Source organism: Cinclus cinclus, chromosome 9 (assembly GCF_963662255.1).
Source record: "Cinclus cinclus chromosome 9, bCinCin1.1, whole genome shotgun sequence".
In the NCBI taxonomy this organism is placed as follows: Eukaryota; Metazoa; Chordata; class Aves; order Passeriformes; family Cinclidae; genus Cinclus; species Cinclus cinclus.
The window spans coordinates 5,176,050-5,188,919 of record NC_085054.1 but is presented as its reverse complement, the minus strand read 5'-3'; the positions used below and the strand labels follow the sequence as shown (position 1 = coordinate 5,188,919).

At 37.3% G+C, this 12,870-nt stretch overlaps 1 protein-coding gene across 1 annotated transcript in view; it reads right to left on the bottom strand.

Annotated features, from left to right (window-relative positions):
• The window catches only part of PDE1A (phosphodiesterase 1A), a 146,548-nt gene that overhangs the window by 35,468 nt on the left and 98,210 nt on the right, over nucleotides 1-12,870 (bottom strand). The window contains 4 exon segments of the mRNA XM_062498737.1: nucleotides 1,442-1,582; nucleotides 3,478-3,594; nucleotides 4,524-4,590; nucleotides 5,036-5,218. Coding sequence (XP_062354721.1) covers nucleotides 1,442-1,582; nucleotides 3,478-3,594; nucleotides 4,524-4,590; nucleotides 5,036-5,218 — 508 coding nt within the window.

Here is a 12,870-nt window from a genome sequence, read left to right as displayed (position 1 = left end):
TTCCTGATCCAGGTGTATACCTGCAACAAAGACATGGCTCACGTCATTTAACTCTTGCAGTTAATCTAATATTTTCAAGAATTTTATTTTACCAAAAAATAATATATATATATATTTTAATAGGTGGATATTGTATCCAAAAGCTTTGGTTTGGACTCTTCTTGGCAAGAGCTGTCTAGCCTCTGCTTCAGTCTGATATGGAAATGGTTTCTTAAGAAAACTTGTCAATCTGAAAAGGAATCTTGGCTGGTGAAGACTCCAGGTGTTAATTAAGAAGTAGTATTAGAGTTAAAATACAGCTTTAAACACAATGAATATATTTCCTTTAAACAGTAAAATAAAAATGTGCAATGCCTGGGAACACTTCCTTGCCCACCCTTAAGCCAAGGGCATTTTAAGTGAGAAAAGGCTTAACATAAGTGATTGTCATTTATTGTGTATATATATATAGGAGCAAAAACACCCAGAGTCAGCTCTAATTTTTTTCCTTTCTAAAGTCTTCTGGAATTGTTTCACAGCTCTGCAAACAGAAATCAGACACTACTTCTTCCCAGCTGTTTCATTTCTTGTTTGTTTTTTTGGTTTGTTGGGTTTGTTTATTCAACAAGTGTATTCACAGTGAAGACAAATTACCAAAAAGCCACTGACAGTAATGTCCATTTTCTTTCAGTTTTGCCTAGCAAGCTGATAATGAGGAGAATTTCACTGCTGGCATTAAATTTAAGATAAGTGTTTAGAAATAAAAATGCTTGCAGATTCATTTCAGTTGCCAAACTGAATAATAAATAATTAAAAATATTGTGATGTTTCAAGGCAAATGCAATAGCCTGCCTACTATGGGCACACAGAGTACGCAAGGGCAGTGTTAAAGAAGGTTAAAAACTGAAGGAAAAAGCAGTTTCAGAGTTTAAGGCCAGGCTGGATGGGGCCTTGAGAAGCCTGGTCTAGAGGAAGGTGATCTTGGTGGTTGGAACTGAGTGGTCTTTAAGGTCTCTTCCAACCCAAGCCATTCCATGATGATATACTTGTAAGCCTTTACTGATTCAGTGCAGCTCTCAACAGACAGGACCTCTGCAGATACTAAAGCTTCCTTGCCTGATCACACCTCCCATGCTCTGATGTGAAAGTAAAAAATTCTCACCTGCCCACTCCTGCAAATCTATCTCATTAAACATGATATAAAATACCCAAATCCAGGCGATGAAAAGCAAAAAGTATTTAAGGATGATTTTTTTTCTTCATCTTTCCCTCTGCATTGAGAGTTCACCCTGGAAGAACTGTTAAAATGAAATAAAGTTCACAGCCTGAACATTAGTTTTTGAATCTCTCTCTGCAGAATTTTCAACTGAGCTTTTTCCTTTAGAAAAGAAATATGTATACATTCATTCAAAACAGCAGAGTCTGAGAAAAGAAGTAATTTGAACTTCACAATACTTCTTACCATGATGCCAGTGTGAATCATTATGTAATGCACAGTTTGAGTAACGTCAGCTGCGTGGATCAAATTGTGATAGGGATTTTTGTATTTGCTGTAACCAACTTCAAGAGCTTCAGCAAAAGAAATAAGATTGGGAACAGGGATCTACAGACAAGAAAACATTAAAATTATTGGTTTTTTCCCGCAACAGCTGCAAAGTGAAACATGCAATAAATTAATCAGAAATAATATACCATGGGATCTAGTGAGTAAACAATAAAAGAAAAAATTAAAATCTAAGGGTCTGATATACACGCACCAGTGAGTGTCCACACAATTTCTGTAGATGTCATATCTCTCTACACACACCATGCACAAGACACTGCAGAGCTACCAACCAGATGGTTTTCAAGGCATGTCTGTGTGCACCAGGGATGCACAGATTGCACAGATAATGCAGATGTGACAGATAGGAGTCTAACAATAGGATTAGCTCCTTTCCTTCACCAGTTTTACCTTGAGACAAGGTTTGCCTTAATGTAATAATGTGGCAATGCGTGAAGTACAGGCACTATCTGGTCCCACATATTTTTGCATTGTGCTGGTTTTGGCAGGGATAGAGTTAATTTCCTACATAGTAGCTAGTAAGGGTTTTGGATTAGTGCTGTAAACAGAGCTGATAACTCCAGGATGTTTTAGTTACTGCTGAGCAGTGGCTGCAGAGTCAAGGCCTTTCCTGCTCCCCATCCCACCCAGCCCTGGGTAACCCTGGGGTGCCCCTCAAGCTGGGAAGGGACACAGCCAGGACAGCTGGCCCTGCTGAGCCAGGGGACAACGCTGCACGTGGCCCATGGGCAGCAGCAGCAGCCTGGGGGAGCCTGGCTGGGCACTGCTGCCTGGGGACTGCCTGGGCTGGGCTCAGCTGCTGCTGAGCAGCTGCTTTCCTTTGCAGCCTTTCTTCTTGGGTTTTGTTTCTCTCTTCGGTATCAGTTGTCTATATTATTACACAGAAAACAATACCATAGAAAATACTATTAAACTCCATCACAACTATTAAATTGTACACATCTCAGCCCACAACTTTTCTCGCTTTTACGCCTCCAATTCTCTTTCCCCCATCCCTCTGGGGGGAGGAGTGAGCAAGTGAGTGGCTGTGTGGTGCCTTATTTGCTGCCTAGGAATAATACACTTCACCTATTTAATGAAATTACATATCCCTTAATAATTTTTTTCTTTATTTAAAACCCCTGCAATGTAAACAATAGGACTGAGAATGGGCTTAAACCCACTCTGCCAGTAGCATTGTGTACTTCATGTCTGTGCTATAAGGGTAGCACTGATGTGGTCCTGACTTCAAGCAAATAGAGCCTGCTGGAAAAAGCTGGGTTGCCAGCCTAAATTTAAAATATTCAAGAAACTTCAGGGTGAGACAGCCTCTTCAACAGGAACACAGAGTTTTTGCAGTGAAGAGATTTTGAAACAGTTAGAAAACATTCATTTGGTACTATAACAATAAATTTATCATTTTGATCAATTTTTTTAATCCCAGCCTTTCAAAGCTGGCTATAAGGACTCCATATTGTACTGCAAAACCCTACAAAAATCTTGGAAAAGCAATTTTTCTCTTTGTATATCCCCCCAGGACAGGAAGGTTCAGCTAAAGGCCTTGCACAGTGATGATCAACATAACATGATCCAGACCATGAAAAAAGTATTTAGGATTAACTACAGCTTTCTGCCTTTTTAGTAATTTTTTGGTCTATAGAGGTGGGACACTGGTTCAGCCCTGCTGAGTAAATAGTCTGTACACATAATCCATTTATGTAACACAAATGACATGACAAGGGTGTACATAGCTTTCCATTCTTTGGGTTGCAGAAAAATTGGTATGTTCTGGGTGAAGTTTCATTGGCATTTTACAGTATTTCATTTGCCATATTCTTTGAAATTCTACACTGCATTGTGCAATAAAAAACCATTTCAATGCGGGTTTTCTTGTATTTTAAATTTGACACATGTATTTTTTGCATACATATTTTTATCTGTGGCTAGTTCCTGACCTTGAAACGGCTCAAAAGGTCGTATCGGGTTAACAGCTCATACATCATAAATTTCAGACTGTGCTCTCCACTTGCTTCATTAAGGGCAAATACGTCAAAAGACCACTTATCAACATCCTGTAGATGAAAGAAGAGGAAAACAACAAAAAAAAAAAACCGAAAAAAACATTACACTTCCATCCATTTGACAAGTATTTAGAGGGAAGGGGGCAATTTGGTGGTTTTATTCTCCAGCTCTTTCAAATTCCTAACGCAGATAACACATTAATGGCTACTTCAATATCAGTAATGAAAACAATTGTGTCAGTTATGAATAAAATACTTGCAGTACTACCGAGGCCACTTTGCATGCTTTGAATCAAAGGTCTTAATCTTTCAAGTTTAACTTTCTCAGTACAAATTGTCTATACAACTTTACAGAACTGCTCTGAATCCCACCCTCCAAACAGGCTATTATACAATGTCACTGACACTGATGTCATTAAACATAAAGCAGTTTGGGAATAATATAGTTGTTTGGCTTTCAGGGGAAAAGTTGAGGTACTTCATTCTCAAGAAATACCAGTTTTTAATTGTGTTCATAGACATAGGAATTTGGCTTACTAGAAAAGATTGTCTTTTGGCTGAACTAGAGTAATACCTTAAATTTACAGCAAATACTGTACTTGTTCCATAAGCATCAGCTTCTTTTGTTAGCTCTATCCCAATGCTATCTCCTTTTTCTTTCCTAAAAAGGAAACAAATTCTGCTGTCTGAGACGCTGATTACGATACCAGTGGGAGCTGATAAAACTGGCTCACATTTCTATAAGAACTTCTATACAAATCACATTCTATTGCTCTAATAGGATCTAAAGGAAACAAGAATTAATCAGAATCATATGTTATTTTTGATTTTTTAACTATTACTTTCTATCTTTGTGCTCAGTTCTGTAGTATTAACTATGGCTAAGGTACATTCAGTAGAAAAACGTTCATTTGACCCTAACAGTCTCTAAACATAAATGCAAATACATTCAAATTCCACAATGATTAAAATTCTTTCACCTTAAATGTGACTATCACTTCTGCTGGATAAGCCAAACCAACCATGCTCGATGTTTTTCGGTACATCCTAAAAGAACAAATAAAATATTAAGAAATAGCACTTCTTTAAAAACATAGTGGAAGAATTTATGTTTTTTTAATTTTTTCTTTCAGAGTTCGTGAAATAACATGAATCTATTTAGGGGCCTGACCCCAAAGATTTGTGTAGTCTTTTATGAAGTTATGAGAAGTATATTACTCTTTCATGTTAGAACAGTCTTTGGCACAATTTAGTGTAGAAGTTACAAAACCATTGAGTTAATCTCAAGAATTTTCCAAGGTTTAGGAGATTTTACAGATTTAGAGGTTTCATCTGGAATTCTGCATAGAAAAATGGAGTGGTTGCAGAAACTGAAGCATAAATTCTGGCTCAAAGACTTCCTTCAGGGTCATCTCACTATTTAAAGTCTCTTCAATGGCAGGCACTGTAGTTAAATGCAGTACATGCTGTAACAGGAAAATAAAGCTCTCACCTTTCTACAAAAATCCCAGCCTGTACAGCGTGCACAATGCTTCGGAATTTGGGCTTTTCCTCAGGTCTCCTCTTCACTATTCCCATTTCTCTCGTGAATGTAGAAGCTAACCAGTCCCGCACTTCCAGCGGGACCGAATCTGACTGGATGTCAGAGAGTTCATCTTCAGTGTCCAAAAGTTTCCTACAAAAAAATTAATACAAGGTAACCAACAAGACCTCAAACCTAACAAGAGGAGTACTGACAGGTGAACAACTAAAAAACTTGATTTGAGAGGAGCTGAGGTTGACTATAGGACCAAGTCAGCACATCACTAAATGTCTTCTCTGGCAGATGGACCGAGACCAAGGGGAAGCTGTGCACAGCAGATATCATCTCTCTCTCCCACTGCTCATGTTCCAGAAGGTAAAAGACAATTAAATGCAAGTTATTCAACTGAAGACAAGAAAAGATTTTTCTAGCAAGTTGTCAGAGCAGTGGTGAAGTATAATCAATGAGCTATAAAATCCCAAGACCTCTGAAAAAAAGTCAGCAGGGTTACTGCCATAACTGAGAGCATCAGTCTGTTTGCCTGTCCTCCAAAATGGTACAAGAAGTGTTTTGATACTTACATGCAAAAGCAAATGATGCTATCATCAGCAATGATATGGTGAACATGTGCTCATCATGCTATTCCAGCACAACAAAAGTATTAAAGAGAATTAATTCCATCATTGATCAGAATTAATCCCTTCTGTTAGAGGAGATATCTGTATTCCTATTGAAGGCAGGGTAACAAAGTCATAGCAGTGAAGATAATTTCCAAGATTAGATTGCAAGTCTGCTTTCAGTTATTAACAGTTCAAAAAGCTAAAAGAGTTATATATAGCTTTTGCAAAATAGAAGAAGTATTAAAAGGAATCTTAGCTCCAACAAAAGTGAATTAGAGGTCATCAGTTTATTTAGAAGAAACATGTAACTAAATACTCTCTTTAAACAGACTCAACACTTCCATTCCACATTATAAATCTTTTTCTTGCAGTTACTTGTCCTTATCACTCAGACTTCTGGGGTTTCCAGGAAACAAATCCCTTATTTAGTCTGATATTAATTTTCCCTTCATTCAGTTATGCAAGAAACCCCATTATCAGGACCTGAATATACATAAAGCCTGCCCCCTTTCCAAAACATTTTCTTGAAAGTAATACCAATTGAATTGCAGGCATTGTTTGATTACATAGGTCTAGTTCCTTAGTGCTGCCTTTCTGAAACATGGATGGATAAGGAAAGCCTGAGTGTGGTATAGTTCAAAAGAATCTCCACATAAATTTGATGCTATTTGAGGGATTACAGGAAGATGCCTAATAGGAAGCATGCCAGAAGAATCATATAAATTACTAGTGAACAGTGAGCATAGCTTATTTGTGCTCAGTTTCAGCAGCCCATCTGGCTGACAGAATATTTTGTGAGATTCTTCAACTGGGGTTTAAAAAAAATTTAAATGCACCCCTCATCCTTCCCCAGCTTACTGAAAGAACAGTGGAAACATTCCTATTTTTCAGAGGCAAAGAATTATCTTACTAGGAAGGCTCTTTAACATGGAGTACAAGAAGAGCAGAATGAACAAGAATTATGAATTTTTCTGACAGTGGGATGACAGCCAAATATCAGAAACTTAATTTGGAAGAGCAGGACTTGTGTGGAAGAAAGGATTTGAGCAAATTATCTTGCAAAACTGAATCAAGGCTGACACTGGCCAAAGGTCAAAGGCTACAAATTGGCTTTATTGCCTAAATTATAACCTATGTCACAGTCCACTTAAATCCATACTAGTCTAACACTGTTATTAGATATCCCTGGAGAAATCAGTGCATTTATATTTCTGAGGAATATCTGACATTTGATCTGTTTTTAGTATAACAAAGAAAACACCTTACAATCCCTAAAACATATTTTTTGTAACTATTCTAACTTTTATTCAAGTGAGATGCAAATATTCCCGCAATTAGGAGACCATGGGCATTAGGCTGCCTCAGAGCATGCAGCTGGGATATTCCACATCACCTGGGCACCAGGAAGCAGAATTCTACATCTGTTTGCTGTAATCAAATGCAGACCTAAATTTGGGATCGAGACCTGAGCTCTGCAGATACGAGCCCCTGTAGTACAAATTGAGACTACCAAGACACACTGCAGTCTCTCTAATGTTTTTAACCATTCATCAGTAAAGTAGGAGGACTATTCAGTCTGTAAATGACAGTAAGCAGGAGTTACTTCAAGAAGACAGAACAGAGAAAGCAGTATTTGAAATAAGTGTTCATTTGATCAGTAATTTTCATGAGGCCATTGCTCTCTGATGAGAGATGGCTGAATGGCATGCCAGGGAGGAGAGGGACATTCAGTGGCTCTGCCTCTAACTTAAATAGCTAGGAAAGCAGCTGCAACATAGAATTGACTTGCAAGCACAAAATCTTACAGATCCCTCACCACATAAGATTAATAACTTCTCAAAAAGGATTAGTTTCTTTCAGGTGCCTAATTGAAACAACACTCAAGGGGAGGAAACAAGGGCTAGTCATTCATCTCGTTCTATGCCTCAAAAAACAAACAAACAAAAAAGAACATCAAATGAAGTCAAAAGCAGGTTCAAAACAAAGGCACACAATCAAACCACTGAATTTCCAATGAAATATTATTGGGATTTTTGCAAGATTTTGCCATCTAACTAGTAATTTTAAATAGCAATTTGTAAACTGCAATACAATTTTGTGACATTTCAGAACATATAAACTGCCACACAGGTTCAAAAATATAATTGGAAAAATTAATGGGCATGAGACTACAGCTGTCAAACACAAGGCTACAACTTCTGGCTTACAAATACTTGGAATGTAGTGACTGCAAGGCCCATAGCCTCATCACCCAATTCAACCAACTGAAGATCTGAGACTGTGGGCATTTTAAAGCTAGATAGTTCTTCCACAATCAGTCTTAAGTAAAACTCTGCTGAGACATATTTCATGCAACTGGGAGGCATTACCTGAAATATCCCAGATGAATTAAATAAATATATATACACTAATAGATGCCAAGGCACGCACTTTAGCTTTTCTTCCATAAAGCACAGGAACACCCAAAAATGCTAAAAAAACAAAGCAACAAAAAAAATAGCTCTACCAAAAAGTGCCACAGAAAATACCTTTTTTTCCCAACACAAAGTCAGAATTTCACGTTTACATACACTTATTTTGTTCATATATCACTAGCCTCTTAAGTAGATGCAATACGAGGAAGAGATATGCGTGGGAAGGAGAGGGGGAGGCTTGGGTTATTTAATTCTATTCATTCCATGAGTAGAACTTTCATTGACAGTTGTGGGAATAAGTAAGACATGGCCCATGGCATTTCAGCTTAGCAATCAATTAATACTGCAGTCATAGTAACTAATAACCTGATCTTCCTGTCACAGTACTGTGTTTTTTGCCAAGAATAATTTTTCAAAATTCAAGTAGTGATAATTTCTAGCTCTCTTTTAATTTAATCAGAATTTTAAATATAGTAATGCGCTAGTCAGATGTATATTTCTTTTCCCTTAGGAATATATCAGATGTACTAGGAGGAGAAGAAAGAAAAGAAAATGAAAAATTTATTCTTATTAGATAATGGATATGGGGGGGGAATCCATCTTTGTTGATCAGTCATGCTGCCTAACAGAGATAGTGAAAGATTTCCAGATTTTTCCAGGTTGAGAAGGGGGGTACTAGCTCTTTGCTAGTTAGTGAATTAATCGAGCCCTTAAGGGTGAATTAAAGTCCTCTCCTAGGTTTGGACTGCAGAAGAATTTACAGCCTAAATAGTCACTTCACATTTTTACCAATTATTTAGATAGATTATCTCCCTATCTTCCTCCATAAGCATGAATCAATATTTCTATCCTCTGTAGTCCATTACAACTTCCACTTATATCCACTAAAAGGTTCTCTTGACTCCCACTAGGGACAAACACATTGCAAAAATGAATGAGAGTCATTTTTAGTACATAAAGGTCCTTCCAAAGGAAATTATGATTTTACCAACATGTTGTACTCATAAAATTAGCTCATTCTTAGAAGGATTGTCCTCATATGAAGAATTAACAATTAATTAAAATAAATGGAAAATAATTTGGAATAAGTGCAGGTATTACAACAGAAGAGAAGCAGTGTAGGAAGGATCATTGTTACTGAAATGTTCATTTGTTGATATGCACTGCCTATTCAGAAATGCAGAAGTATACCAAAGGCCAACAGCATTCTTAAGGTTTGGCTCAGGATACTCATGATCAAAAAATATTGTTTTTCAGAGTACAGCTGTGAGACAGTGCCTTTCCTTTCCTTTCCTTTCCTTTCCTTTCCTTTCCTTTCCTTTCCTTTCCTTTCCTTTCCTTTCCTTTCCTTTCCTTTCCTTTCCTTTCCTTTCCTTTCCTTTCCTTTCCTTTCCTTTCCTTTCCTTTCCTTTCCTTTCCTTCCTTTCCTTTCCTTTCCTTTCCTTTCCTTTCCTTTCCTTTCCTTTCCTTTCCTTTCCTTTCCTTTCCTTTCCTTTCCTTTCCTTTCCCTTTGAAATGGTATTCAGGGAATTCTATAGGGCAGGGACTAATTCAGGGTATGACTTAGAAATAAATTAACAGCAAAAACTTTGAAACAGAAAAATCCAAAAACTTTGGAAAAGGGATGCTGGCCATTTTAAATGCTCTAACTGAACTGAGAAGCTTTAGTCAGAATTTAATAGATTTTCAGTGATTTTAAATGCTTTTTTGTAATATAACTTGAATGCTCTTGAAAGCTTTCCTCTCAGAAAAAAAAAAAAAAACAACAAAAACCAAAAACAAACCATGTTAGCTTAGTACAAAAGATTTCAAAGGCTTATTTTAAGCTTTTATAAGGGTGGAATGTACTGAATTAATCTCAACACAATAAGCTTTTTCTCAATAGCAGCTTTTGCAAAAGTATCAATTGTAGATTCCCTTAATGGATAAACCGTATGATTTATTTCAAATGGTACATTTGTTTGTTCAGGCAAAGTACATTTAATCATGGGTTAGCTATGGAGGACAGCAATACATGCTCAACAAACTTGACTGAATATTCAAGAGTAAAATTTAAGTTCTTGTTTAAATAATTGTCACTTCAAATATCTCCTCAGCTAGGCCATCTGAGAGAGGGATCACAGAGACCATATTTTTCATCTGGCAAATAATCACCAAATAGAGCAGCCCATTCCACCTGTTCTATCCTTGGCATTAAGCAGATTATGTTTTTTATTATTCATAGATTTTTCCCAAAAAAGGTAATTTGAAGGAGAAATATGTTCTAGATCTTTCAAAATAAATTACATCATTGACTGAATGCCCTGCTGTTCTGTGAATGAAACATTCACCTTCATGTATAAATGAACAAATTAATCTGTCTTTTCAGATTGAGAGATCGACAATAAATGTTTTTTAAAGTTTTAAAGTTTACGCACATCCCTTTGATGTAAGAAAATTTAAGTTTCTCAACCTTGCACCATCAAAGACATTTTTCTGGTGTGACCATCTCTGCTGGTGTCCCTGAATAGCTACCAGTGTCTGAATTGGCACAATTCCTTCCATAACCAGAACCTTACAGCCAGTGAAACTCTGTGGCTCACAGTCAGCTCCATCTGGTGTGCTTCAGGTGAGAACAGAGTGACAATGGTCCTGCAACGTCAAGGAACAGTTTCCTGCTGTGAGATGCTCAGCAGCAACTTATGGACTGCTAGCTCAGAGCCTTGCAACCCTGATACTCAAATACAGCTTGTGGAAATTATAAGAAACATAAAAGGTGGGTCCTTCACTGACTTGGGCTTTCATTGAAAACAAGAAGCTCCTAAACATATACTGATGGCTGGAAGAGAGTGAAAGAAAGTGCAGGGTTACCAAGGAAGTATCATCCCAGTTTATTAGAGATATTCCTAGCCTAAGACAGAGCAGCTGCCAAGGACCTGGCTTCTGTTGCAGTGCTGAAAAACTTGAAAATACCAGGGAACAGCCTTCTCCAGTTTGCTAACATAACCCAAACCACATACTGAAAGCTGCCCAAGAACAGGCTATACTGACCATTCTTCACCTCAGAATCTCCAGGAAACAAGAGAGTTTCATTCAGTTGTTGGGCTGTTGCTAAGCTCCATTCCCACTTGCACAGCCCAGGGCTCTGGGAGCACCAGTATCCAGTCAAGCATTTGCTCCTCTCTGCTTCCCTGGACCTCCCGTGGCAGAGATACCCACAGGCATGCTCCTATCACAGATATTTCTGTGGTGTGCTTGAAGGGTACCAAAGACATTTGGTGAGATGCAATAACAAAACTCTGTCTTGCAACTTTTATTTTTTTCCCCCCAAAATTTGAGGATGTGTTTGTCCCTGTTTAATCCCCAAAATCACAGCAATATTTGGAGTGCTGCAGGAGTAGTACACTGAAAATTCAGTTTAGCCCAAGGTGTTTATTACAACAGCAGTCACAAAGTCCAGGCTCAATGACCTCCTTTTTAGCTAATATTACACGTACCACAATGTGCACCTTTTTTTTTCTTCTAAATAAGAGCTTTGTATCAAGAGCTGTGTCTGCCATTGTAGTGTCATTGAAATACATTCACTATTTCCAGAGCTCTCACACAAATATATATTGCTACAATGTCACCCTTAATAATATTTCCTTTTTCTTCAGGAACCTGGATTTGTTATTATCCCTTTATGGATCAAAGATGCTCAAAAAACCTGCCAGTTATATAATGCATGGCTACTTCATGCATTACAGAAATGCAGTCTCTTCTAAGTCAAAAGTTCTCAAGTAGTTAAAGCCTTATTAAAAGGCCATTATACAGCCTGAAAAAAACAAAATCTTGTATGGAACTGCAAATGTGCAGATAAATATCCTCCTGAAATCAAGTATATTTTGTAAAATATTAAGGCATTTAAAAATAAAACATAATTGGAATAAACTACTCTGATATTATGCAGAACAATATAAAACTAGTCTCCACAATAAGGATTCACTATTATTACTATTATTATTATTACTATTATTACTATTAATATTATTTAGCTTTGGAATACATTTTTTTTCCTTTCCTCTCTGTAATTTCCATCTAGATTTTATTTGACTTATTTTCTTTTCAGTTAGCATGAATGAAGAGATGCATTTACAAGGAACGGAACAGATGTCATGACTGACTTATCAGGCTGTATTTATTTCCTGTTTGATTCTAAATATCCTTCTTCCATTGCCTCGAGCCAAGTGGCAGGTACTAATGGAGAAAATTCTGCAGGATTTGTCAGAATTATTTATAACATCTCTTGAGTAAGTTTGAACTTCTTCCGCAGAGCAAATCTGCTGAGGGGCTGGAATTATGAGAGTCTCTTGGTTATTTTCAGCTGATGGTGAACCTCTGCTTCAGCTACCAGAGTGATCTCTTTCATGGAAGAGTTTGGTGCAGCACTGGAAGATGCAGCAGTCTGCAAAGGAGCTTGTTAAACAAACAGATAATGAAGCTCATAGGAAAGCAGCACCTACTTGATGCCTGATGTCTGGGCTTTCCAACTTTCTATCAGCTCAGAATCTTTTATAGAGATATTGACTGTCACTGCCCCAAACCAATTTTTCCTCATTTTGGAAAGTTATCCCTAATGCCAATCCCTGTTTCTAAGAAGACTGCTCTCAGAATTTCATAAATAAAGTCTATTGTGTTGCTTCTCTGTTTTTGCCCTAACCCAGCTCCATAGACTTTTAGAAAGCTCAAGAATGGAAATGATTATGTGTAAATAGTTACAAAAAATTCTCAGATAAATTGCTATAGTGTGGAG